At 34.0% G+C, this 26,889-nt stretch overlaps 1 protein-coding gene across 4 annotated transcripts in view; it reads right to left on the bottom strand.

The window, feature by feature from the left end:
• LOC125646915 (mucin-2-like) overlaps positions 1-26,889 on the bottom strand; it is a 148,368-nt gene that overhangs the window by 74,535 nt on the left and 46,944 nt on the right. For all 4 annotated transcript variants that reach the window (XM_048873562.2, XM_048873574.2, XM_048873565.2 and 1 more), the window contains 17 exons: positions 26,135-26,234; positions 25,610-26,022; positions 24,374-24,468; positions 21,236-21,294; positions 19,780-19,961; positions 17,653-17,752; positions 17,218-17,540; positions 15,988-16,082; positions 12,844-12,902; positions 11,388-11,569; positions 9,149-9,248; positions 8,714-9,036; positions 7,474-7,568; positions 4,322-4,380; positions 2,866-3,047; positions 624-723; positions 189-511 (listed from right to left, as the gene is read on the bottom strand). In XM_048873562.2, the coding sequence (XP_048729519.2) occupies positions 189-511; positions 624-723; positions 2,866-3,047; positions 4,322-4,380; positions 7,474-7,568; positions 8,714-9,036; positions 9,149-9,248; positions 11,388-11,569; positions 12,844-12,902; positions 15,988-16,082; positions 17,218-17,540; positions 17,653-17,752; positions 19,780-19,961; positions 21,236-21,294; positions 24,374-24,468; positions 25,610-26,022; positions 26,135-26,234 (2,790 nt within the window). The remainder of the gene's footprint in view (positions 1-188; positions 512-623; positions 724-2,865; positions 3,048-4,321; positions 4,381-7,473; positions 7,569-8,713; positions 9,037-9,148; positions 9,249-11,387; positions 11,570-12,843; positions 12,903-15,987; positions 16,083-17,217; positions 17,541-17,652; positions 17,753-19,779; positions 19,962-21,235; positions 21,295-24,373; positions 24,469-25,609; positions 26,023-26,134; positions 26,235-26,889) is intronic.

The following is a 26,889-nucleotide window of genomic DNA, read 5'->3' as shown; positions in this document are numbered from 1 at the left end:
GGCGATTCTATAATGTTGAATAACAAAGGCAGAGTATAACAGAATTACATTACGATTTTCGACAGCATCCTCCTACGCAAAACAAATAAGGTAACTCATTGACTTACGACTGTCACCGTATGAATCGTTTGCTCTGGTTTAGATCTCATGGTTTCAATGCAGCCTAATAGATTGTATTTCTCTTTTACCTATTGTTGTCGTTGTTTCTGTTGTTTTTAATGTATATGGTGTGGTAGTATCTGTTGCTGTTGTTGTAGTGGATGGTTGTGTTGTAGTGGGTGGATCTGTTGTTGTAGTGGATGGTTCAGTGGTTGTGGTTGCTGGTTCAGTTGTTGTAGTTGCTGGTTCAGTTGTTGTGGTTGCTGGTTCAGTTGTTGTTGTTGTTGCTGGTTCAGTAGTTGTAGTTGCTTGATCAGTTGTTGTAGTAGCTGTCTCTGTTGTTGTAGTCGTTGGTTCCGTTGTTGTAGTGAATGGTTCTGTTGTTATCGATTCCGTCGTTGTTGTTACGTTTCTGAAAAATAAAAATTTAGGATATTCAAAACTCCCAAATAGATGTGTAGACTATGTAGCTTTTTTTGTTTCGAACCATTGTTATCCTTTGTTGCAAACGATAAAATTCTCACATGCACGTGGGATTCCCCTCGACAATGGCACAGCTGGTATTATCCGGACACGGACCAAGGGTAACAAATATGTCACACACAACCATCGTATTGGTAAATGCTGGAAGATATCATAGCATAAACTAAATGATTTGATATTTCTGTAATATGCAATATGTTATACAGATGTAATCGTCACTCCCATCATTAACATTTTAACAATATCACACTGTATTTGTAAATACTGAAAGGTGTAATATATTATAATCTATGATTTGGTTTGTAATATGCAAATTGTCCATTGTTCGTTCCATTTTTCAAATTCAAAAAACTCATATCCAAGCTGTGACCAAATATAGCCCTAATCTATAGCAATACATGTAATAACTTCAAAGCGACATTGCAGGTTATGTGCAATAACAATAATAATATAATAATTAAAAAAAAGCTTAGAGTTTGATATGTTCATAGACAAAGGTACAGTTTCTCTGTCATAGTATCTAAAGCGGCACGTATTACACTAATCCGAAGGCAACGCAAAAGGAGATTGAGAGAGAGAGAGAGAGAGAGAGAGAGAGAGAGAGAGAGAGAGAGATAAAGTCACCGCTATACCCAGAATTTGAATAGAGTGGTTGATATTTTCAAATGTGGAAATCTCAGAGGTTTGTATTTTTGTTGCACAACACAATATTCTTAGTTAGATCCACCGCCTTGTCAGTTGTAGAATTACGTCATATTCATATGGCGCGCACTACATTGTTCAGAGAATCATAAGTGAGATCCCAGGTCAACATGATGTGACATTGCGAGATAAAAAAAAAAGATGGTCATTAACATTTTAGAAGGTTGGGTTTTTTTTTTCGAAATTAAAAATCCAATAAGGGTACTTGTATGTTCACTGTCCTAATCTATAGAGCTCGCTACTCAATTGAATTAAGGCGTCCCATACAAAAATAAAGTAAAATAGGTGCATAAAATGGCCTTTAGTGTTTTATATGGAAAATATATAATGGAAAATATCCGAGAACGAAAGGACGTTTAAACCGATACCAGTAGCCTTTCATACATTTTCATCGAGGCATGTGTTCAACATCACGAGACTATCACGTGAAATTATATATTTAGAACCAACAAAAATTATTGTGATAATTGCAAAAGTGCAACGATATCGGTTACATACAGGCTGACCCTTTTAATATTGAAAAACAGAGCTTACTTTATATTACCTGAAAAGTTTTGGGACCAAGTTCTCCGATAGAAAGAAGGAAGTTTAAAATGCCTCTAATGCAGCATATTTCTTAATTTTCGAGAGTATGCAAGATATTATCAGATGCGGAAAGGGGTTTCTATTTGTGTCAGAAGTTGCTCTCAACACTTTTCTGATATATCAATGTAATAAGAATAAAAATATATAAACATCAAGCACCACCATACACTGTACATCGTTGCATTTTTACATTTACTGCAGCTGGTCGCAATCACTATGTAAATTAAACGCAGTGCTAATCCGATCAGGAGAATATGTAGGGGTGATTTCAAGGTAACAATATAAAATGAACATCACCTTCGTGCAAACTAGATATGATAAATGCAGAGTGATTTGATATGAAAAAGAAATAATATATGATTATGTGATAAGCATTTGACAAGGAAATTTTTCATGAATACTGTTAATCACTTGATAACGGTAGTAAATAATGACATACTATTATGACACTTTCCCCGCGATACAACTGTAAGAACTTGTACGTCGTGACGTATGTTTTTACTGTGACGTCATATGGTGCGAAGTGCACTGAGGTACATTTATATACAGCACTGTAATTGTTCCTGGCAAGCCTTAACTGAACTGAGTACACAAGCGGCTCACTGCGCTTGTTATAACTATACTATCCAATTAGATAGTTCCTGTGCTCTTTCGAGAGAAAAAAAACCCAGAAAAATAGGACCGTCAGTATGATTCGCCATTATTAAGTCGATATTGTAGGTTGCACAATGGTGTGTGGGAAAGGGGGAACATACTGTGATGTTAAATGACGAGCGTTCCCCAATGTGTTAACCGTTTACTAGCCAGTAAGAGTACAATTCTTTGATTAACTAAGATGAGTACAGCCATGCTATTTGAGTGCAAGTTTTGTTTATAATATTAAAACACGGTTTAAGTAAAGGGTAATATAAATCCATGCCAAGTATATTTCTTACTCCCTACCTAACACAAACAACTTAGAAAAATAACTGCCGCCATAAGAACAAATGTACTTACGATGTATGTTCCCACTGGTGTCCGTAAATTCAACCTGATCTGCAGTGTACATTTGTTCATTGTACGTTATGTTTAATTGTTGTGTTATCAATTGATGGATAATGTTTGCTAGTTCACTCTGAGCCTGCTCAATGTTATTGCTGTGGACAACTAAACTATGGATGGCCTTAATACTTCCAAATCTGAAAGGTGAATGTTTTTATCAATGATATAAAATCTAGCCATGACGTCATGCATCGTGATTACAAGAGTACCATTGTCAATTACTTAAAATTCACCCATGCTACACTGTAGTCCCAAGCGTATCATTAATTATTTGAAACTTATTGATGATACACAGCATGATATATATGTACAGATTAACAATGTTTGTTAACTAAGAATGATTAGGGTGCTCGCTTTGCAATCGACAGGTCAAGGTTTCGTTCTCAACCCCAGCTCTGTGTCAAACTTAAGACGCTCAACATAACAAGTGACTGTTTTCCCTGCCAAGCGCATGGCAATAGAAGTAAAGCCATGGGTCATTGGGATATGGTCTACAAAACGGAGGACTGTGTCAGGGTGAACGCTGACATGATAAAGAACTTACACTGGTGCGACCTTTAGCGTCATGAATGGGTCTTAATCCGTGTCACTGCACTTAAATCTGGGACGTTAGTGAATGTTTCTCGATTGGAACATAGAACAACATACAAATAATCAAACATAGATAATCATTTTTGATTTTCTAAAGGCATATCCCTCCAGCGTAATCACGTCCATTTCTGGTACATATTAGATTAATTAACAACTCAACTTTATGACAAACGGGATGATTTCAGCTTTTCCACAATCAACTTCCCATATTCATGTATCAATGTTCCATTTTAACCTGCATATGGCGTTTACGTAGCTCAGCTGATTCAATATCAAAGAGGTTGTTCTGCATGTGGTCAGTTTTCAAATCGACTTAGGATGCTGCCAAATACGTTGATGTTAAAGATCTATCAACAATCTCGCTTTAAGACAGCATTTCGCAAATTGTATGGTCGTTAAAACCTACTGGTTTACCACTACAATTTGTTATATGGTAAAATACTGTATGACATAACTCGTACCAGTTGAGGTTGTTTTTACACACTAATTTTGACTACGGATGACTCCATTTATCCGATCAAGATATTGGGATAACGGCGGGTGTGACCAGTTGAAAAAGGATGTTTACCCCTAGGCACTTGACTGCACTTCTGCTACGCCCAGGTGTTTGTGTTTACACTACTCCTGATTGTGATTTTTTTTATAGAAGCAATAAGATTGATTGATGTTCGTTGTGTTCACCTTTTAAATCATACTTGCATAACCACATGATAAGACATCAGACATGTCAATTTCTATATAAACACTATCGATATTTGTGCGAAAATCACTTGTGTATTTAATTTGAAATAGAAAAAGAAACTTTTATCTTTTATCTTACTGAATGTTGGCTACTTCCACCCTCAAAAATCCAGTCACAGTCTGGTAGATAGTTGTTAGCTGAAATACAAAACATGTCACATGATGAGGAGTATGCTCATAATATGTCGGGAGTGGTTCGTCAAATCCAAAGGATGAAGAAATCTTAATGAGTTTATAAAAGATCGACACATCTTAATGAGTTGTGAAGGATTGACAGACCTTAATGAGTTTATAAGGGATCGACAAATATTAATGAGTTTATAAAGGGTCAACATATCTTAATGAGTATCAATATATATATATATATATATATATATATATATATATATATATATATATATTCAATAAATTCTGGCTCATGAGAATATAAACTGGTCAGTAAATAATGGAGCATATTTTGAGTCCATGTGAATTCCAACACACTGTTAGAAGACCTTTTCCCCAAAAAGAACGTAAATATTCTAGAGAAAGAGAATGTAAAGAATGGCCAAGCAAATTGTGTGAAACACATCAGAGAACAAGCAACTTGAATTTGTAAATACGGTTACGATAACCACCACACTATTTTGCAAAATATTAACTTTAAACGAGGATGAAATATCGACTTATTTCTATTTTAGAATACGTCACCACTGCTATTTTTAACTAGATATCGAATGCGTCATTTAATGTTTTAAGGTAGCTCATTACACCAAAATATTATTTAATGGCTCTTTAAAACACCTCTTACATGTGTGAAGTATGATTTCACCATCAAAAGACTGATACAAGTTCGCAATTATTTTATATGAATCTTTGGTGATTTATCCCGGAATGATACAAAAATGTGCTTTGTTTGCAAATAAGATACTTTAGAGTCACAATATGAATATCTAAGAAATGATGCCTAAACGCCTCAGATAGACGACCTGAAATTTTGAATACAAAGATATTTTTGAAAATTGAAAACGTTATTTCCTAATGCTTTTTGAATATATCAGAGAAACATATTTTAAAAAGAAGTTGAAATGTAATGGTCAAAATTTGGAATTATTAAGATTTTTCAAATTTGAACCAAGCCCGGAATTATAAGAAAAGTAATCATAGAGAACATTGTAATCAGAAAACTACATTCCCTTGATGTAAAATTAGGAAATCAATTTCTTGATGAAAAGTACATAGAGTTAGCTACAATATGATTATTTTAGTATATTTTTTTTTATATCAATTTCGATCCGAATCGGTAATTTTTTTCTCTCGTTTGAATATAGTGATAGATCTTAAAATAAAGGGGGGGGGGTCATTTCGTTTCAATTTCTGTTTAAAATCTTTTCTAACTGATATTTTATTTTGAAGATAAAATCTTTAAAAGATTTTAACAAATAATGTTTTTAATTTCCATAAATGTTTTTTTCAAAAACATTAGAATGCTTACTGTATATCCGAGTGTTTTAGGCATGTTTTATTAGGTATTCATATCATGCACCAAATCACGGTGAAATTTGGATTCTAGAGTATTTTTGTTTTGCAAACAAAACACGATTTTCATCTTTCCGGGATAAATATAAAAAAAATCATATAAAATAAGTGAGAGCTTGAGTCACTCTTTAGATGGTGAGCGCTAGCTACAATAATGTAGCCATCTCCATTTTTTTTATTTATTTATTTGTTTGGTTTTCTTTTTGGAGGGAGGGCTACAACTCCTTAGCATCTCCGTAATGGTGCAAAAGCGGGAGTGATTCACATCTGCTGACTTTCTTTACGTGAAAAAAAAATGATTTTCTATGTTTCTTAGTCAATATATAAATTTACAACCTGCAACTTACGATTTGTGAGGCTCTATTCTTTCGTTTTCAACAATTTCGATATATTCCAATTTCTCGATTCATATTTGTGCGCCATGTTTGATGTACTGAAGTTTCAACTTCTGATTGTCAAGTTATTTGCATATGCCATTTAAGGTAGTATCTACATTAATGGACAAGTACGGAGGAGAATACAATTTCGTTGGTATTAAAAAGGTTTAGATTTAACATCAAGCTAAAAAACGAACAACAGAGTTGAAAGATTTTCCTTTCTTCGTTGGAGTGGCTCGACTAACTACATTTTCGCGCAGATTTTCAATGTTTAGGTTTTTCAGTTGATCCATCTACGAGATCTCGCAATAACAACCATGGTGGAGCAGACGAATAGTTTTGCATGATGTACATGATGTTTAATAAAAACACCTTTATTAGACGTACCCAACCACAAAGTTGGTACTCTTTTTGGTGTGAACAACATTTGGGACTAATACACGGAGCTTATTATCGGTTATTCATAAAATCATTTTACAACATTACGGAGATCCTATGGAATTGTAGCCCTATCCCGAAAACGTCAGAATAAAATAAATCGGATAGGGCTACATATTGCAGCTAGGTGAGATTATACTTCATAAGATCATAGGATGCGTTTTAAGAAGCCGGTGTACCTAGTTTTTTGTTCATCATGCAGATTTTGCCAATAATTGCGATCATTAGAAATCTATTACTTTACTGTCAATCTTCAGATATTAACGTTACTTTCATTATGAACTTAAGATTATTCTTTGTTTCTAAATAGTGATACATGTTTGAAACACATGGAATAATTTTGATGAGTTTTCTATAATTTTTCAATTTTCTAACTTTTGCCTTATATATTTCATTTCAAAAGATCATCAAGAACACTTTTTTCATTTGACGTAAATGTATACTGTAGCATACTTCACATCAGGTGAAGGGAATGAGCCGTTTTCAAAAAAAAAAAGAAAAAAAAAGAAGAAAAAAAAAACCCAAAACCACAACAAGAATTGTATAATGGAGAAACACGCATCATAAAATGTGTTCGTTGTAAGCGGTTCTTTCAAACACTCGATCCCTTATTTACCTAGCCTTGTGTCTCTCGAAAATTTAACCAAACAGAAACACAAACACAGTTACTAACTTGCATTTGTAATGAAATCTATATTTCCAAATGTAAATCTTTTTTTTCTTCAGATATCACTGTTTTCCATATTTATACTTAAAACAGCTAAAAGAAATATTCGTAAAATCTAGATATCTAAAGGATACGAATTTCTGAACTTCTGTAGTACTGCCTTTGTCTAATTACACACATTTCTGCTGAAGAATTAGAATTTGAGTTCTACAGGATATACAGATATCTTACCGCTGTGCTCATGTTTGTCTTGATCTCATCTTCATTTGCTGGATCTCCAGAAGCACTTATATTCACACGGAAGGAAAATCTTTTTTCATTTGGATCTAAAATGCATCAACAAAATATGAAAGTTTACAAGTTTGCTAGGAGAGAGAGAGAGAGAGAGAGAGAGAGAGAGAGAGAGAGAGAGAGAGAGAGAACAAATATTATTTAGTCGGAAAATTACAGCAATAGAAAACTTTACGACAAGGTAAGCAACATTTGTGACATTTCACTTAACACTGGTGAAGTCTTATTAAGAATAAAAATTAAGGGAAAATACCAATTCGCCCTTAAATTATGTAAACCACGGGACAAGAAGTTATTCAATCTTGTAACCACTCATAATTCCCAAACCAGGAACATTACGTTGTTTATTAAAGACACGGATGGGGTATGAGAATGTCTAAAACTCTTAATAAATCCTAATAACAAAAAAAAAACGTCGCCGCATATTATGAAAATTCTGCTTTCACAACAAAACAAATGTTTCTGTGCATCATACGTGGACAGTCCTAAGTAAATGAGTGACCTTATTTCTTGTGTCAAGAGGATTCTGTCCAAAGGAAATATCTTCGAAATCAGATCCAGGAATTCCAAAATAGATGTCGACATTTACTGTGCCTCTTAGAAGTTGTTTGCTGTGCAACGTGCGCAGAATGTGGAGAGTACTACAGACCTACATTTCCAGCAATATACCGAACCTTTCGATACAAGCAGAAACGGATATTTTTTCATCATCCCTTTGCATAAAATCTTTTTGAACAGTGCATATACAATGGTGTGCATCATTGACGTTGTATAAGGATACCTTTTAGCAAAGATGATTTTAACGCCACGTGGTTTATGTTTTAAGATATCTTATGATCAATTTGAAAGCAATTAGAGGATCAATATCACTTATTTTTACGTGTATCACGATGCCATTTAAGAAAGTCACAAATTTTAAAAAGCTATACTATTTAAGGTATTATATATTTTGTCCTTTTTTCCAATAATTTCATCGAATTTTGGTTTGTTATGGCGATTCTATAATGTTGAATAACAAAGGCAGAGTATAACAGAATTACATTACGATTTTCGACAGCATCCTCCTACGCAAAACAAATAAGGTAACTCATTGACTTACGACTGTCACCGTATGAATCGTTTGCTCTGGTTTAGATCTCATGGTTTCAATGCAGCCTAATAGATTGTATTTCTCTTTTACCTATTGTTGTCGTTGTTTCCGTTGTTTTTAATGTATATGGTGTGGTAGTATCTGTTGCTGTTGTTGTAGTGGATGGTTGTGTTGTAGTGGGTGGATCTGTTGTTGTAGTGGATGGTTCAGTGGTTGTGGTTGCTGGTTCAGTTGTTGTAGTTGCTGGTTCAGTTGTTGTGGTTGCTGGTTCAGTTGTTGTTGTTGTTGCTGGTTCAGTAGTTGTAGTTGCTTGATCAGTTGTTGTAGTAGCTGTCTCTGTTGTTGTAGTCGTTGGTTCCGTTGTTGTAGTGAATGGTTCTGTTGTTATCGATTCCGTCGTTGTTGTTACGTTTCTGAAAAATAAAAATTTAGGATATTCAAAACTCCCAAATAGATGTGTAGACTATGTAGCTTTTTTTGTTTCGAACCATTGTTATCCTTTGTTGCAAACGATAAAATTCTCACATGCACGTGGGATTCCCCTCGACAATGGCACAGCTGGTATTATCCGGACACGGACCAAGGGTAACAAATATGTCACACACAACCATCGTATTGGTAAATGCTGGAAGATATCATAGCATAAACTAAATGATTTGATATTTCTGTAATATGCAATATGTTATACAGATGTAATCGTCACTCCCATCATTAACATTTTAACAATATCACACTGTATTTGTAAATACTGAAAGGTGTAATATATTATAATCTATGATTTGGTTTGTAATATGCAAATTGTCCATTGTTCGTTCCATTTTTCAAATTCAAAAAACTCATATCCAAGCTGTGACCAAATATAGCCCTAATCTATAGCAATACATGTAATAACTTCAAAGCGACATTGCAGGTTATGTGCAATAACAATAATAATATAATAATTAAAAAAAAGCTTAGAGTTTGATATGTTCATAGACAAAGGTACAGTTTCTCTGTCATAGTATCTAAAGCGGCACGTATTACACTAATCCGAAGGCAACGCAAAAGGAGAGAGAGAGAGAGAGAGAGAGAGAGAGAGAGAGAGAGAGAGAGAGATAAAGTCACCGCTATACCCAGAATTTGAATAGAGTGGTTGATATTTTCAAATGTGGAAATCTCAGAGGTTTGTATTTTTGTTGCACAACACAATATTCTTAGTTAGATCCACCGCCTTGTCAGTTGTAGAATTACGTCATATTCATATGGCGCGCACTACATTGTTCAGAGAATCATAAGTGAGATCCCAGGTCAACATGATGTGACATTGCGAGATAAAAAAAAAAAAGATGGTCATTAACATTTTAGAAGGTTGGGTTTTTTTTTTCGAAATTAAAAATCCAATAAGGGTACTTGTATGTTCACTGTCCTAATCTATAGAGCTCGCTACTCAATTGAATTAAGGCGTCCCATACAAAAATAAAGTAAAATAGGTGCATAAAATGGCCTTTAGTGTTTTATATGGAAAATATATAATGGAAAATATACGAGAACGAAAGGACGTTTAAACCGATACCAGTAGCCTTTCATACATTTTCATCGAGGCATGTGTTCAACATCACGAGACTATCACGTGAAATTATATATTTAGAACCAACAAAAATTATTGTGATAATTGCAAAAGTGCAACGATATCGGTTACATACAGGCTGACCCTTTTAATATTGAAAAACAGAGCTTACTTTATATTACCTGAAAAGTTTTGGGACCAAGTTCTCCGATAGAAAGAAGGAAGTTTAAAATGCCTCTAATGCAGCATATTTCTTAATTTTCGAGAGTATGCAAGATATTATCAGATGCGGAAAGGGGTTTCTATTTGTGTCAGAAGTTGCTCTCAACACTTTTCTGATATATCAATGTAATAAGAATAAAAATATATAAACATCAAGCACCACCATACACTGTACATCGTTGCATTTTTACATTTACTGCAGCTGGTCGCAATCACTATGTAAATTAAACGCAGTGCTAATCCGATCAGGAGAATATGTAGGGGTGATTTCAAGGTAACAATATAAAATGAACATCACCTTCGTGCAAACTAGATATGATAAATGCAGAGTGATTTGATATGAAAAAGAAATAATATATGATTATGTGATAAGCATTTGACAAGGAAATTTTTCATGAATACTGTTAATCACTTGATAACGGTAGTAAATAATGACATACTATTATGACACTTTCCCCGCGATACAACTGTAAGAACTTGTACGTCGTGACGTATGTTTTTACTGTGACGTCATATGGTGCGAAGTGCACTGAGGTACATTTATATACAGCACTGTAATTGTTCCTGGCAAGCCTTAACTGAACTGAGTACACAAGCGGCTCACTGCGCTTGTTATAACTATACTATCCAATTAGATAGTTCCTGTGCTCTTTCGAGAGAAAAAAACCCAGAAAAATAGGACCGTCAGTATGATTCGCCATTATTAAGTCGATATTGTAGGTTGCACGATGGTGTGTGGGAAAGGGGGAACATACTGTGATGTTAAATGACGAGCGTTCCCCAATGTGTTAACCGTTTACTAGCCAGTAAGAGTACAATTCTTTGATTAACTAAGATGAGTACAGCCATGCTATTTGAGTGCAAGTTTTGTTTATAATATTAAAACACGGTTTAAGTAAAGGGTAATATAAATCCATGCCAAGTATATTTCTTACTCCCTACCTAACACAAACAACTTAGAAAAATAACTGCCGCCATAAGAACAAATGTACTTACGATGTATGTTCCCACTGGTGTCCGTAAATTCAACCTGATCTGCAGTGTACATTTGTTCATTGTACGTTATGTTTAATTGTTGTGTTATCAATTGATGGATAATGTTTGCTAGTTCACTCTGAGCCTGCTCAATGTTATTGCTGTGGACAACTAAACTATGGATGGCCTTAATACTTCCAAATCTGAAAGGTGAATGTTTTTATCAATGATATAAAATCTAGCCATGACGTCATGCATCGTGATTACAAGAGTACCATTGTCAATTACTTAAAATTCACCCATGCTACACTGTAGTCCCAAGCGTATCATTAATTATTTGAAACTTATTGATGATACACAGCATGATATATATGTACAGATTAACAATGTTTGTTAACTAAGAATGATTAGGGTGCTCGCTTTGCAATCGACAGGTCAAGGTTTCGTTCTCAACCCCAGCTCTGTGTCAAACTTAAGACGCTCAACATAACAAGTGACTGTTTTCCCTGCCAAGCGCATGGCAATAGAAGTAAAGCCATGGGTCATTGGGATATGGTCTACAAAACGGAGGACTGTGTCAGGGTGAACGCTGACATGATAAAGAACTTACACTGGTGCGACCTTTAGCGTCATGAATGGGTCTTAATCCGTGTCACTGCACTTAAATCTGGGACGTTAGTGAATGTTTCTCGATTGGAACATAGAACAACATACAAATAATCAAACATAGATAATCATTTTTGATTTTCTAAAGGCATATCCCTCCAGCGTAATCACGTCCATTTCTGGTACATATTAGATTAATTAACAACTCAACTTTATGACAAACGGGATGATTTCAGCTTTTCCACAATCAACTTCCCATATTCATGTATCAATGTTCCATTTTAACCTGCATATGGCGTTTACGTAGCTCAGCTGATTCAATATCAAAGAGGTTGTTCTGCATGTGGTCAGTTTTCAAATCGACTTAGGATGCTGCCAAATACGTTGATGTTAAAGATCTATCAACAATCTCGCTTTAAGACAGCATTTCGCAAATTGTATGGTCGTTAAAACCTACTGGTTTACCACTACAATTTGTTATATGGTAAAATACTGTATGACATAACTCGTACCAGTTGAGGTTGTTTTTACACACTAATTTTGACTACGGATGACTCCATTTATCCGATCAAGATATTGGGATAACGGCGGGTGTGACCAGTTGAAAAAGGATGTTTACCCCTAGGCACTTGACTGCACTTCTGCTACGCCCAGGTGTTTGTGTTTACACTACTCCTGATTGTGATTTTTTTTATAGAAGCAATAAGATTGATTGATGTTCGTTGTGTTCACCTTTTAAATCATACTTGCATAACCACATGATAAGACATCAGACATGTCAATTTCTATATAAACACTATCGATATTTGTGCGAAAATCACTTGTGTATTTAATTTGAAATAGAAAAAGAAACTTTTATCTTTTATCTTACTGAATGTTGGCTACTTCCACCCTCAAAAATCCAGTCACAGTCTGGTAGATAGTTGTTAGCTGAAATACAAAACATGTCACATGATGAGGAGTATGCTCATAATATGTCGGGAGTGGTTCGTCAAATCCAAAGGATGAAGAAATCTTAATGAGTTTATAAAAGATCGACACATCTTAATGAGTTGTGAAGGATTGACAGACCTTAATGAGTTTATAAGAGATCGACAAATATTAATGAGTTTATAAAGGGTCAACATATCTTAATGAGTATCAATATATATATATATATATATATATATATATATATATATATATATTCAATAAATTCTGGCTCATGAGAATATAAACTGGTCAGTAAATAATGGAGCATATTTTGAGTCCATGTGAATTCCAACACACTGTTAGAAGACCTTTTCCCCAAAAAGAACGTAAATATTCTAGAGAAAGAGAATGTAAAGAATGGCCAAGCAAATTGTGTGAAACACATCAGAGAACAAGCAACTTGAATTTGTAAATACGGTTACGATAACCACCACACTATTTTGCAAAATATTAACTTTAAACGAGGATGAAATATCGACTTATTTCTATTTTAGAATACGTCACCACTGCTATTTTTAACTAGATATCGAATGCGTCATTTAATGTTTTAAGGTAGCTCATTACACCAAAATATTATTTAATGGCTCTTTAAAACACCTCTTACATGTGTGAAGTATGATTTCACCATCAAAAGACTGATACAAGTTCGCAATTATTTTATATGAATCTTTGGTGATTTATCCCGGAATGATACAAAAATGTGCTTTGTTTGCAAATAAGATACTTTAGAGTCACAATATGAATATCTAAGAAATGATGCCTAAACGCCTCAGATAGACGACCTGAAATTTTGAATACAAAGATATTTTTGAAAATTGAAAACGTTATTTCCTAATGCTTTTTGAATATATCAGAGAAACATATTTTAAAAAGAAGTTGAAATGTAATGGTCAAAATTTGGAATTATTAAGATTTTTCAAATTTGAACCAAGCCCGGAATTATAAGAAAAGTAATCATAGAGAACATTGTAATCAGAAAACTACATTCCCTTGATGTAAAATTAGGAAATCAATTTCTTGATGAAAAGTACATAGAGTTAGCTACAATATGATTATTTTAGTATATTTTTTTTTATATCAATTTCGATCCGAATCGGTAATTTTTTTCTCTCGTTTGAATATAGTGATAGATCTTAAAATAAAGGGGGGGGGGTCATTTCGTTTCAATTTCTGTTTAAAATCTTTTCTAACTGATATTTTATTTTGAAGATAAAATCTTTAAAAGATTTTAACAAATAATGTTTTTAATTTCCATAAATGTTTTTTTCAAAAACATTAGAATGCTTACTGTATATCCGAGTGTTTTAGGCATGTTTTATTAGGTATTCATATCATGCACCAAATCACGGTGAAATTTGGATTCTAGAGTATTTTTGTTTTGCAAACAAAACACGATTTTCATCTTTCCGGGATAAATATAAAAAAAATCATATAAAATAAGTGAGAGCTTGAGTCACTCTTTAGATGGTGAGCGCTAGCTACAATAATGTAGCCATCTCCATTTTTTTTATTTATTTATTTGTTTGGTTTTCTTTTTGGAGGGAGGGCTACAACTCCTTAGCATCTCCGTAATGGTGCAAAAGCGGGAGTGATTCACATCTGCTGACTTTCTTTACGTGAAAAAAAAATGATTTTCTATGTTTCTTAGTCAATATATAAATTTACAACCTGCAACTTACGATTTGTGAGGCTCTATTCTTTCGTTTTCAACAATTTCGATATATTCCAATTTCTCGATTCATATTTGTGCGCCATGTTTGATGTACTGAAGTTTCAACTTCTGATTGTCAAGTTATTTGCATATGCCATTTAAGGTAGTATCTACATTAATGGACAAGTACGGAGGAGAATACAATTTCGTTGGTATTAAAAAGGTTTAGATTTAACATCAAGCTAAAAAACGAACAACAGAGTTGAAAGATTTTCCTTTCTTCGTTGGAGTGGCTCGACTAACTACATTTTCGCGCAGATTTTCAATGTTTAGGTTTTTCAGTTGATCCATCTACGAGATATCGCAATAACAACCATGGTGGAGCAGACGAATAGTTTTGCATGATGTACATGATGTTTAATAAAAACACCTTTATTAGACGTACCCAACCACAAAGTTGGTACTCTTTTTGGTGTGAACAACATTTGGGACTAATACACGGAGCTTATTATCGGTTATTCATAAAATCATTTTACAACATTACGGAGATCCTATGGAATTGTAGCCCTATCCCGAAAACGTCAGAATAAAATAAATCGGATAGGGCTACATATTGCAGCTAGGTGAGATTATACTTCATAAGATCATAGGATGCGTTTTAAGAAGCCGGTGTACCTAGTTTTTTGTTCATTATGCAGATTTTGCCAATAATTGCGATCATTAGAAATCTATTACTTTACTGTCAATCTTCAGATATTAACGTTACTTTCATTATGAACTTAAGATTATTCTTTGTTTCTAAATAGTGATACATGTTTGAAACACATGGAATAATTTTGATGAGTTTTCTATAATTTTTCAATTTTCTAACTTTTGCCTTATATATTTCATTTCAAAAGATCATCAAGAACACTTTTTTCATTTGACGTAAATGTATACTGTAGCATACTTCACATCAGGTGAAGGGAATGAGCCGTTTTCAAAACAAAACAAAAAAAAGAAGAAAGAAAAAAACCCAAAACCACAACAAGAATTGTATAATGGAGAAACACGCATCATAAAATGTGTTCGTTGTAAGCGGTTCTTTCAAACACTCGATCCCTTATTTACCTAGCCTTGTGTCTCTCGAAAATTTAACCAAACAGAAACACAAACACAGTTACTAACTTGCATTTGTAATGAAATCTATATTTCCAAATGTAAATCTTTTTTTTCTTCAGATATCACTGTTTTCCATATTTATACTTAAAACAGCTAAAAGAAATATTCGTAAAATCTAGATATCTAAAGGATACGAATTTCTGAACTTCTGTAGTACTGCCTTTGTCTAATTACACACATTTCTGCTGAAGAATTAGAATTTGAGTTCTACAGGATATACAGATATCTTACCGCTGTGCTCATGTTTGTCTTGATCTCATCTTCATTTGCTGGATCTCCAGAAGCACTTATATTCACACGGAAGGAAAATCTTTTTTCATTTGGATCTAAAATGCATCAACAAAATATGAAAGTTTACAAGTTTGCTAGGAGAGAGAGAGAGAGAGAGAGAGAGAGAGAGAGAGAGAGAGAACAAATATTATTTAGTCGGAAAATTACAGCAATAGAAAACTTTACGACAAGGTAAGCAACATTTGTGACATTTCACTTAACACTGGTGAAGTCTTATTAAGAATAAAAATTAAGGGAAAATACCAATTCGCCCTTAAATTATGTAAACCACGGGACAAGAAGTTATTCAATCTTGTAACCACTCATAATTCCCAAACCAGGAACATTACGTTGTTTATTAAAGACACGGATGGGGTATGAGAATGTCTAAAACTCTTAATAAATTCTAATAACAAAAAAAAAACGTCGCCGCATATTATGAAAATTCTGCTTTCACAACAAAACAAATGTTTCTGTGCATCATACGTGGACAGTCCTAAGTAAATGAGTGACCTTATTTCTTGTGTCAAGAGGATTCTGTCCAAAGGAAATATCTTCGAAATCAGATCCAGGAATTCCAAAATAGATGTCGACATTTACTGTGCCTCTTAGAAGTTGTTTGCTGTGCAACGTGCGCAGAATGTGGAGAGTACTACAGACCTACATTTCCAGCAATATACCGAACCTTTCGATACAAGCAGAAACGGATATTTTTTCATCATCCCTTTGCATAAAATCTTTTTGAACAGTGCATATACAATGGTGTGCATCATTGACGTTGTATAAGGATACCTTTTAGCAAAGATGATTTTAACGCCACGTGGTTTATGTTTTAAGATATCTTATGATCAATTTGAAAGCAATTAGAGGATCAATATCACTTATTTTTACGTGTATCACGATGCCATTTAAGAAAGTCACAAATTTTAAAAAGCTATACTATTTAAGGTATTATATATTTTGTCCTTTTTTCCAATAATTTCATCGAATTTTGGTTTGTTATGGCGATTCTATAATGTTGAATAACAAAGGCAGAGTATAACAGAATTACATTACGATTTTCGACAGCATCCTCCTACGCAAAACAAATAAGGTAACTCATTGACTTACGACTGTCACCGTATGAATCGTTTGCTCTGGTTTAGATCTCATGGTTTCAATGCAGCCTAATAGATTGTATTTCTCTTTTACCTATTGTTGTCGTTGTTTCCGTTGTTTTTAATGTATATGGTGTGGTAGTATCTGTTGCTGTTGTTGTAGTGGATGGTTGTGTTGTAGTGGGTGGATCTGTTGTTGTAGTGGATGGTTCAGTGGTTGTGGTTGCTGGTTCAGTTGTTGTAGTTGCTGGTTCAGTTGTTGTGGTTGCTGGTTCAGTTGTTGTTGTTGTTGCTGGTTCAGTAGTTGTAGTTGCTTGATCAGTTGTTGTAGTAGCTGTCTCTGTTGTTGTAGTCGTTGGTTCCGTTGTTGTAGTGAATGGTTCTGTTGTTATCGATTCCGTCGTTGTTGTTACGTTTCTGAAAAATAAAAATTTAGGATATTCAAAACTCCCAAATAGATGTGTAGACTATGTAGCTTTTTTTGTTTCGAACCATTGTTATCCTTTGTTGCAAACGATAAAATTCTCACATGCACGTGGGATTCCCCTCGACAATGGCACAGCTGGTATTATCCGGACACGGACCAAGGGTAACAAATATGTCACACACAACCATCGTATTGGTAAATGCTGGAAGATATCATAGCATAAACTAAATGATTTGATATTTCTGTAATATGCAATATGTTATACAGATGTAATCGTCACTCCCATCATTAACATTTTAACAATATCACACTGTATTTGTAAATACTGAAAGGTGTAATATATTATAATCTATGATTTGGTTTGTAATATGCAAATTGTCCATTGTTCGTTCCATTTTTCAAATTCAAAAAACTCATATCCAAGCTGTGACCAAATATAGCCCTAATCTATAGCAATACATGTAATAACTTCAAAGCGACATTGCAGGTTATGTGCAATAACAATAATAATATAATAATTAAAAAAAAGCTTAGAGTTTGATATGTTCATAGACAAAGGTACAGTTTCTCTGTCATAGTATCTAAAGCGGCACGTATTACACTAATCCGAAGGCAACACAAAAGGAGATTGAGAGAGAGAGAGAGAGAGAGAGAGAGAGAGAGAGAGAGAGAGAGAGAGAGATTCACCGTTATACCCAGAATTTGAATAGAGTGGTTGATATTTTCAAATGTGGAAATCTCAGAGGTTTGTATTTTTGTTGCACAACACAATATTCTTAGTTAGATCCACCGCCTTGTCAGTTGTAGAATTACGTCATATTCATATGGCGCGCACTACATTGTTCAGAGAATCATAAGTGAGATCCCAGGTCAACATGATGTGACATTGCGAGATAAAAAAAAAAAAAAGATGGTCATTAACATTTTAGAAGGTTGGTGTTTTTTTTTCGAAATTAAAAATCCAATAAGGGTACTTGTATGTTCACTGTCCTAATCTATAGAGCTCGCTACTCAATTGAATTAAGGCGTCCCATACAAAAATAAAGTAAAATAGGTGCATAAAATGGCCTTTAGTGTTTTATATGGAAAATATATAATGGAAAATATCCGAGAACGAAAGGACGTTTAAACCGATACCAGTAGCCTTTCATACATTTTCATCGAGGCATGTGTTCAACATCACGAGACTATCACGTGAAATTATATATTTAGAACCAACAAAAAGAAGGAAGGAAGTTTAAAATGCCTCTAATGCAGCATATTTCTTAATTTTCGAGAGTATGCAAGATATTATCAGATGCGGAAAGGGGTTTCTATTTGTGTCAGAAGTTGCTCTCAACACTTTTCTGATATATCAATGTAATAAGAATAAAAATATATAAACATCAAGCACCACCATACACTGTACATCGTTGCATTTTTACATTTACTGCAGCTGGTCGCAATCACTATGTAAATTAAACGCAGTGCTAATCCGATCAGGAGAATATGTAGGGGTGATTTCAAGGTAACAATATAAAATGAACATCACCTTCGTGCAAACTAGATATGATAAATGCAGAGTGATTTGATATGAAAAAGAAATAATATATGATTATGTGATAAGCATTTGACAAGGAAATTTTTCATGAATACTGTTAATCACTTGATAACGGTAGTAAATAATGACATACTATTATGACACTTTCCCCGCGATACAACTGTAAGAACTTGTACGTCGTGACGTATGTTTTTACTGTGACGTCATATGGTGCGAAGTGCACTGAGGTACATTTATATACAGCACTGTAATTGTTCCTGGCAAGCCTTAACTGAACTGAGTACACAAGCGGCTCACTGCGCTTGTTATAACTATACTATCCAATTAGATAGTTCCTGTGCTCTTTCGAGAGAAAAAAACCCAGAAAAATAGGACCGTCAGTATGATTCGCCATTATTAAGTCGATATTGTAGGTTGCACAATGGTGTGTGGGAAAGGGGGAACATACTGTGATGTTAAATGACGAGCGTTCCCCAATGTGTTAACCGTTTACTAGCCAGTAAGAGTACAATTCTTTGATTAACTAAGATGAGTACAGCCATGCTATTTGAGTGCAAGTTTTGTTTATAATATTAAAACACGGTTTAAGTAAAGGGTAATATAAATCCATGCCAAGTATATTTCTTACTCCCTACCTAACACAAACAACTTAGAAAAATAACTGCCGCCATAAGAACAAATGTACTTACGATGTATGTTCCCACTGGTGTCCGTAAATTCAACCTGATCTGCAGTGTACATTTGTTCATTGTACGTTATGTTTAATTGTTGTGTTATCAATTGATGGATAATGTTTGCTAGTTCACTCTGAGCCTGCTCAATGTTATTGCTGTGGACAACTAAACTATGGATGGCCTTAATACTTCCAAATCTGAAAGGTGAATGTTTTTATCAATGATATAAAATCTAGCCATGACGTCATGCATCGTGATTACAAGAGTACCATTGTCAATTACTTAAAATTCACCCATGCTACACTGTAGTCCCAAGCGTATCATTAATTATTTGAAACTTATTGATGATACACAGCATGATATATATGTACAGATTAACAATGCTTGTTAACTAAGAATGATTAGGGTGCTCGCTTTGCAATCGACAGGTCAAGGTTTCGTTCTCAACCCCAGCTCTGTGTCAAACTTAAGACGCTCAACATAACAAGTGACTGTTTTCCCTGCCAAGCGCATGGCAATAGAAGTAAAGCCATGGGTCATTGGGATATGGTCTACAAAACGGAGGACTGTGTCAGGGTGAACGCTGACATGATAAAGAACTTACACTGGTGCGACCTTTAGCGTCATGAATGGGTCTTAATCCGTGTCACTGCACTTAAATCTGGGACGTTAGTGAATGTTTCTCGATTGGAACATAGAACAACATACAAATAATCAAACATAGATAATCATTTTTGATTTTCTAAAGGCATATCCCTCCAGCGTAATCACGTCCATTTCTGGTACATATTAGATTAATTAACAACTCAACTTTATGACAAACGGGATGATTTCAGCTTTTCCACAATCAACTTCCCATATTCATGTATCAATGTTCCATTTTAACCTGCATATGGCGTTTACGTAGCTCAGCTGATTCAATATCAAAGAGGTTGTTCTGCATGTGGTCAGTTTTCAAATCGACTTAGGATGCTGCCAAATACGTTGATGTTAAAGATCTATCAACAATCTCGCTTTAAGACAGCATTTCGCAAATTGTATGGTCGTTAAAACCTACTGGTTTACCACTACAATTTGTTATATGGTAAAATACTGTATGACATAACTCGTACCAGTTGAGGTTGTTTTTACACACTAATTTTGACTACGGATGACTCCATTTATCCGATCAAGATATTGGGATAACGGCGGGTGTGACCAGTTGAAAAAGGATGTTTACCCCTAGGCACTTGACTGCACTTCTGCTACGCCCAGGTGTTTGTGTTTACACTACTCCTGATTGTGATTTTTTTTATAGAAGCAATAAGATTGATTGATGTTCGTTGTGTTCACCTTTTAAATCATACTTGCATAACCACATGATAAGACATCAGACATGTCAATTTCTATATAAACACTATCGATATTTGTGCGAAAATCACTTGTGTATTTAATTTGAAATAGAAAAAGAAACTTTTATCTTTTATCTTACTGAATGTTGGCTACTTCCACCCTCAAAAATCCAGTCACAGTCTGGTAGATAGTTGTTAGCTGAAATACAAAACATGTCACATGATGAGGAGTATGCTCATAATATGTCGGGAGTGGTTCGTCAAATCCAAAGGATGAAGAAATCTTAATGAGTTTATAAAAGATCGACACATCTTAATGAGTTGTGAAGGATTGACAGACCTTAATGAGTTTATAAGGGATCGACAAATATTAATGAGTTTATAAAGGGTCAACATATCTTAATGAGTATCAATATATATATATATATATATATATATATATATATATATATTCAATAAATTCTGGCTCATGAGAATATAAACTGGTCAGTAAATAATGGAGCATATTTTGAGTCCATGTGAATTCCAACACACTGTTAGAAGACCTTTTCCCCAAAAAGAACGTAAATATTCTAGAGAAAGAGAATGTAAAGAATGGCCAAGCAAATTGTGTGAAACACATCAGAGAACAAGCAACTTGAATTTGTAAATACGGTTACGATAACCACCACACTATTTTGCAAAATATTAACTTTAAACGAGGATGAAATATCGACTTATTTCTATTTTAGAATACGTCACCACTGCTATTTTTAACTAGATATCGAATGCGTCATTTAATGTTTTAAGGTAGCTCATTACACCAAAATATTATTTAATGGCTCTTTAAAACACCTCTTACATGTGTGAAGTATGATTTCACCATCAAAAGACTGATACAAGTTCGCAATTATTTTATATGAATCTTTGGTGATTTATCCCGGAATGATACAAAAATGTGCTTTGTTTGCAAATAAGATACTTTAGAGTCACAATATGAATATCTAAGAAATGATGCCTAAACGCCTCAGATAGACGACCTGAAATTTTGAATACAAAGATATTTTTGAAAATTGAAAACGTTATTTCCTAATGCTTTTTGAATATATCAGAGAAACATATTTTAAAAAGAAGTTGAAATGTAATGGTCAAAATTTGGAATTATTAAGATTTTTCAAATTTGAACCAAGCCCGGAATTATAAGAAAAGTAATCATAGAGAACATTGTAATCAGAAAACTACATTCCCTTGATGTAAAATTAGGAAATCAATTTCTTGATGAAAAGTACATAGAGTTAGCTACAATATGATTATTTTAGTATTTTTTTTTTATATCAATTTCGATCCGAATCGGTAATTTTTTTCTCTCGTTTGAATATAGTGATAGATCTTAAAATAAAGGGGGGGGGGTCATTTCGTTTCAATTTCTGTTTAAAATCTTTTCTAACTGATATTTTATTTTGAAGATAAAATCTTTAAAAGATTTTAACAAATAATGTTTTTAATTTCCATAAATGTTTTTTTCAAAAACATTAGAATGCTTACTGTATATCCGAGTGTTTTAGGCATGTTTTATTAGGTATTCATATCATGCACCAAATCACGGTGAAATTTGGATTCTAGAGTATTTTTGTTTTGCAAACAAAACACGATTTTCATCTTTCCGGGATAAATATAAAAAAAATCATATAAAATAAGTGAGAGCTTGAGTCACTCTTTAGATGGTGAGCGCTAGCTACAATAATGTAGCCATCTCCATTTGTTTTATTTATTTATTTGTTTGGTTTTCTTTTTGGAGGGAGGGCTACAACTCCTTAGCATCTCCGTAATGGTGCAAAAGCGGGAGTGATTCACATCTGCTGACTTTCTTTACGTGAAAAAAAATGATTTTCTATGTTTCTTAGTCAATATATAAATTTACAACCTGCAACTTACGATTTGTGAGGCTCTATTCTTTCGTTTTCAACAATTTCGATATATTCCAATTTCTCGATTCATATTTGTGCGCCATGTTTGATGTACTGAAGTTTCAACTTCTGATTGTCAAGTTATTTGCATATGCCATTTAAGGTAGTATCTACATTAATGGACAAGTACGGAGGAGAATACAATTTCGTTGGTATTAAAAAGGTTTAGATTTAACATCAAGCTAAAAAACGAACAACAGAGTTGAAAGATTTTCCTTTCTTCGTTGGAGTGGCTCGACTAACTACATTTTCGCGCAGATTTTCAATGTTTAGGTTTTTCAGTTGATCCATCTACGAGATATCGCAATAACAACCATGGTGGAGCAGACGAATAGTTTTGCATGATGTACATGATGTTTAATAAAAACACCTTTATTAGACGTACCCAACCACAAAGTTGGTACTCTTTTTGGTGTGAACAACATTTGGGACTAATACACGGAGCTTATTATCGGTTATTCATAAAATCATTTTACAACATTACGGAGATCCTATGGAATTGTAGCCCTATCCCGAAAACGTCAGAATAAAATAAATCGGATAGGGCTACATATTGCAGCTAGGTGAGATTATACTTCATAAGATCATAGGATGCGTTTTAAGAAGCCGGTGTACCTAGTTTTTTGTTCATCATGCAGATTTTGCCAATAATTGCGATCATTAGAAATCTATTACTTTACTGTCAATCTTCAGATATTAACGTTACTTTCATTATGAACTTAAGATTATTCTTTGTTTCTAAATAGTGATACATGTTTGAAACACATGGAATAATTTTGATGAGTTTTCTATAATTTTTCAATTTTCTAACTTTTGCCTTATATATTTCATTTCAAAAGATCATCAAGAACACTTTTTTCATTTGACGTAAATGTATACTGTAGCATACTTCACATCAGGTGAAGGGAATGAGCCGTTTTCAAAACAAAACAAAAAAAAGAAGAAAGAAAAAAACCCAAAACCACAACAAGAATTGTATAATGGAGAAACACGCATCATAAAATGTGTTCGTTGTAAGCGGTTCTTTCAAACACTCGATCCCTTATTTACCTAGCCTTGTGTCTCTCGAAAATTTAACCAAACAGAAACACAAACACAGTTACTAACTTGCATTTGTAATGAAATCTATATTTCCAAATGTAAATCTTTTTTTTCTTCAGATATCACTGTTTTCCATATTTATACTTAAAACAGCTAAAAGAAATATTCGTAAAATCTAGATATCTAAAGGATACGAATTTCTGAACTTCTGTAGTACTGCCTTTGTCTAATTACACACATTTCTGCTGAAGAATTAGAATTTGAGTTCTACAGGATATACAGATATCTTACCGCTGTGCTCATGTTTGTCTTGATCTCATCTTCATTTGCTGGATCTCCAGAAGCACTTATATTCACACGGAAGGAAAATCTTTTTTCATTTGGATCTAAAATGCATCAACAAAATATGAAAGTTTACAAGTTTGCTAGGAGAGAGAGAGAGAGAGAGAGAGAGAGAGAGAGAGAGAGAGAGAGAGCACAAATATTATTTAGTCGGAAAATTACAGCAATAGAAAACTTTACGACAAGGTAAGCAACATTTGTGACATTTCACTTAACACTGGTGAAGTCTTATTAAGAATAAAAATTAAGGGAAAATACCAATTCGCCCTTAAATTATGTAAACCACGGGACAAGAAGTTATTCAATCTTGTAACCACTCATAATTCCCAAACCAGGAACATTACGTTGTTTATTAAAGACACGGATGGGGTATGAGAATGTCTAAAACTCTTAATAAATTCTAATAACAAAAAAAAAACGTCGCCGCATATTATGAAAATTCTGCTTTCACAACAAAACAAATGTTTCTGTGCATCATACGTGGACAGTCCTAAGTAAATGAGTGACCTTATTTCTTGTGTCAAGAGGATTCTGTCCAAAGGAAATATCTTCGAAATCAGATCCAGGAATTCCAAAATAGATGTCGACATTTACTGTGCCTCTTAGAAGTTGTTTGCTGTGCAACGTGCGCAGAATGTGGAGAGTACTACAGACCTACATTTCCAGCAATATACCGAACCTTTCGATACAAGCAGAAACGGATATTTTTTCATCATCCCTTTGCATAAAATCTTTTTGAACAGTGCATATACAATGGTGTGCATCATTGACGTTGTATAAGGATACCTTTTAGCAAAGATGATTTTAACGCCACGTGGTTTATGTTTTAAGATATCTTATGATCAATTTGAAAGCAATTAGAGGATCAATATCACTTATTTTTACGTGTATCACGATGCCATTTAAGAAAGTCACAAATTTTAAAAAGCTATACTATTTAAGGTATTATATATTTTGTCCTTTTTTCCAATAATTTCATCGAATTTTGGTTTGTTATGGCGATTCTATAATGTTGAATAACAAAGGCAGAGTATAACAGAATTACATTACGATTTTCGACAGCATCCTCCTACGCAAAACAAATAAGGTAACTCATTGACTTACGACTGTCACCGTATGAATCGTTTGCTCTGGTTTAGATCTCATGGTTTCAATGCAGCCTAATAGATTGTATTTCTCTTTTACCTATTGTTGTCGTTGTTTCCGTTGTTTTTAATGTATATGGTGTGGTAGTATCTGTTGCTGTTGTTGTAGTGGATGGTTGTGTTGTAGTGGGTGGATCTGTTGTTGTAGTGGATGGTTCAGTGGTTGTAGTTACTGGTTCAGTGGTTGTAGTTACTGGTTCAGTAGTTGTTGTTGTTGTTGTTAGTTCAGTTGTTGTAGTTGCTGGATCAGTAGTTGTTGTTGCTGGTTCAGTTGTTGTAGTTGCTGGTTCAGTTGTTGTGGTTGCTGGTTCAGTTGTTGTTGTTGTTGCTGGTTCAGTAGTTGTAGTTGCTTGATCAGTTGTTGTAGTAGCTGTCTCTGTTGTTGTAGTCGTTGGTTCCGTTGTTGTAGTGAATGGTTCTGTTGTTATCGATTCCGTCGTTGTTGTTACGTTTCTGAAAAATAAAAATTTAGGATATTCAAAACTCCCAAATAGATGTGTAGACTATGTAGCTTTTTTTGTTTCGAACCATTGTTATCCTTTGTTGCAAACGATAAAATTCTCACATGCACGTGGGATTCCCCTCGACAATGGCACAGCTGGTATTATCCGGACACGGACCAAGGGTAACAAATATGTCACACACAACCATCGTATTGGTAAATGCTGGAAGATATCATAGCATAAACTAAATGATTTGATATTTCTGTAATATGCAATATGTTATACAGATGTAATCGTCACTCCCATCATTAACATTTTAACAATATCACACTGTATTTGTAAATACTGAAAGGTGTAATATATTATAATCTATGATTTGGTTTGTAATATGCAAATTGTCCATTGTTCGTTCCATTTTTCAAATTCAAAAAACTCATATCCAAGCTGTGACCAAATATAGCCCTAATCTATAGCAATACATGTAATAACTTCAAAGCGACATTGCAGGTTATGTGCAATAACAATAATAATATAATAATTAAAAAAAAGCTTAGAGTTTGATATGTTCATAGACAAAGGTACAGTTTCTCTGTCATAGTATCTAAAGCGGCACGTATTACACTAATCCGAAGGCAACGCAAAAGGAGATTGAGAGAGAGAGAGAGAGAGAGAGAGAGAGAGAGAGAGAGAGAGAGATAAAGTCACCGCTATTCCCAGAATTTGAATAGAGTGGTTGATATTTTCAAATGTGGAAATCTCAGAGGTTTGTATTTTTGTTGCACAACACAATATTCTTAGTTAGATCCACCGCCTTGTCAGTTGTAGAATTACGTCATATTCATATGGCGCGCACTACATTGTTCAGAGAATCATAAGT

This window comes from Ostrea edulis, chromosome 6 (assembly GCF_947568905.1).
Source record: "Ostrea edulis chromosome 6, xbOstEdul1.1, whole genome shotgun sequence".
Classification (NCBI taxonomy): domain Eukaryota; kingdom Metazoa; phylum Mollusca; class Bivalvia; order Ostreida; family Ostreidae; genus Ostrea; species Ostrea edulis.
The sequence above is the reverse complement of the archived record's forward strand: the minus strand, read 5'-3'. Positions and strand labels throughout refer to the sequence as shown.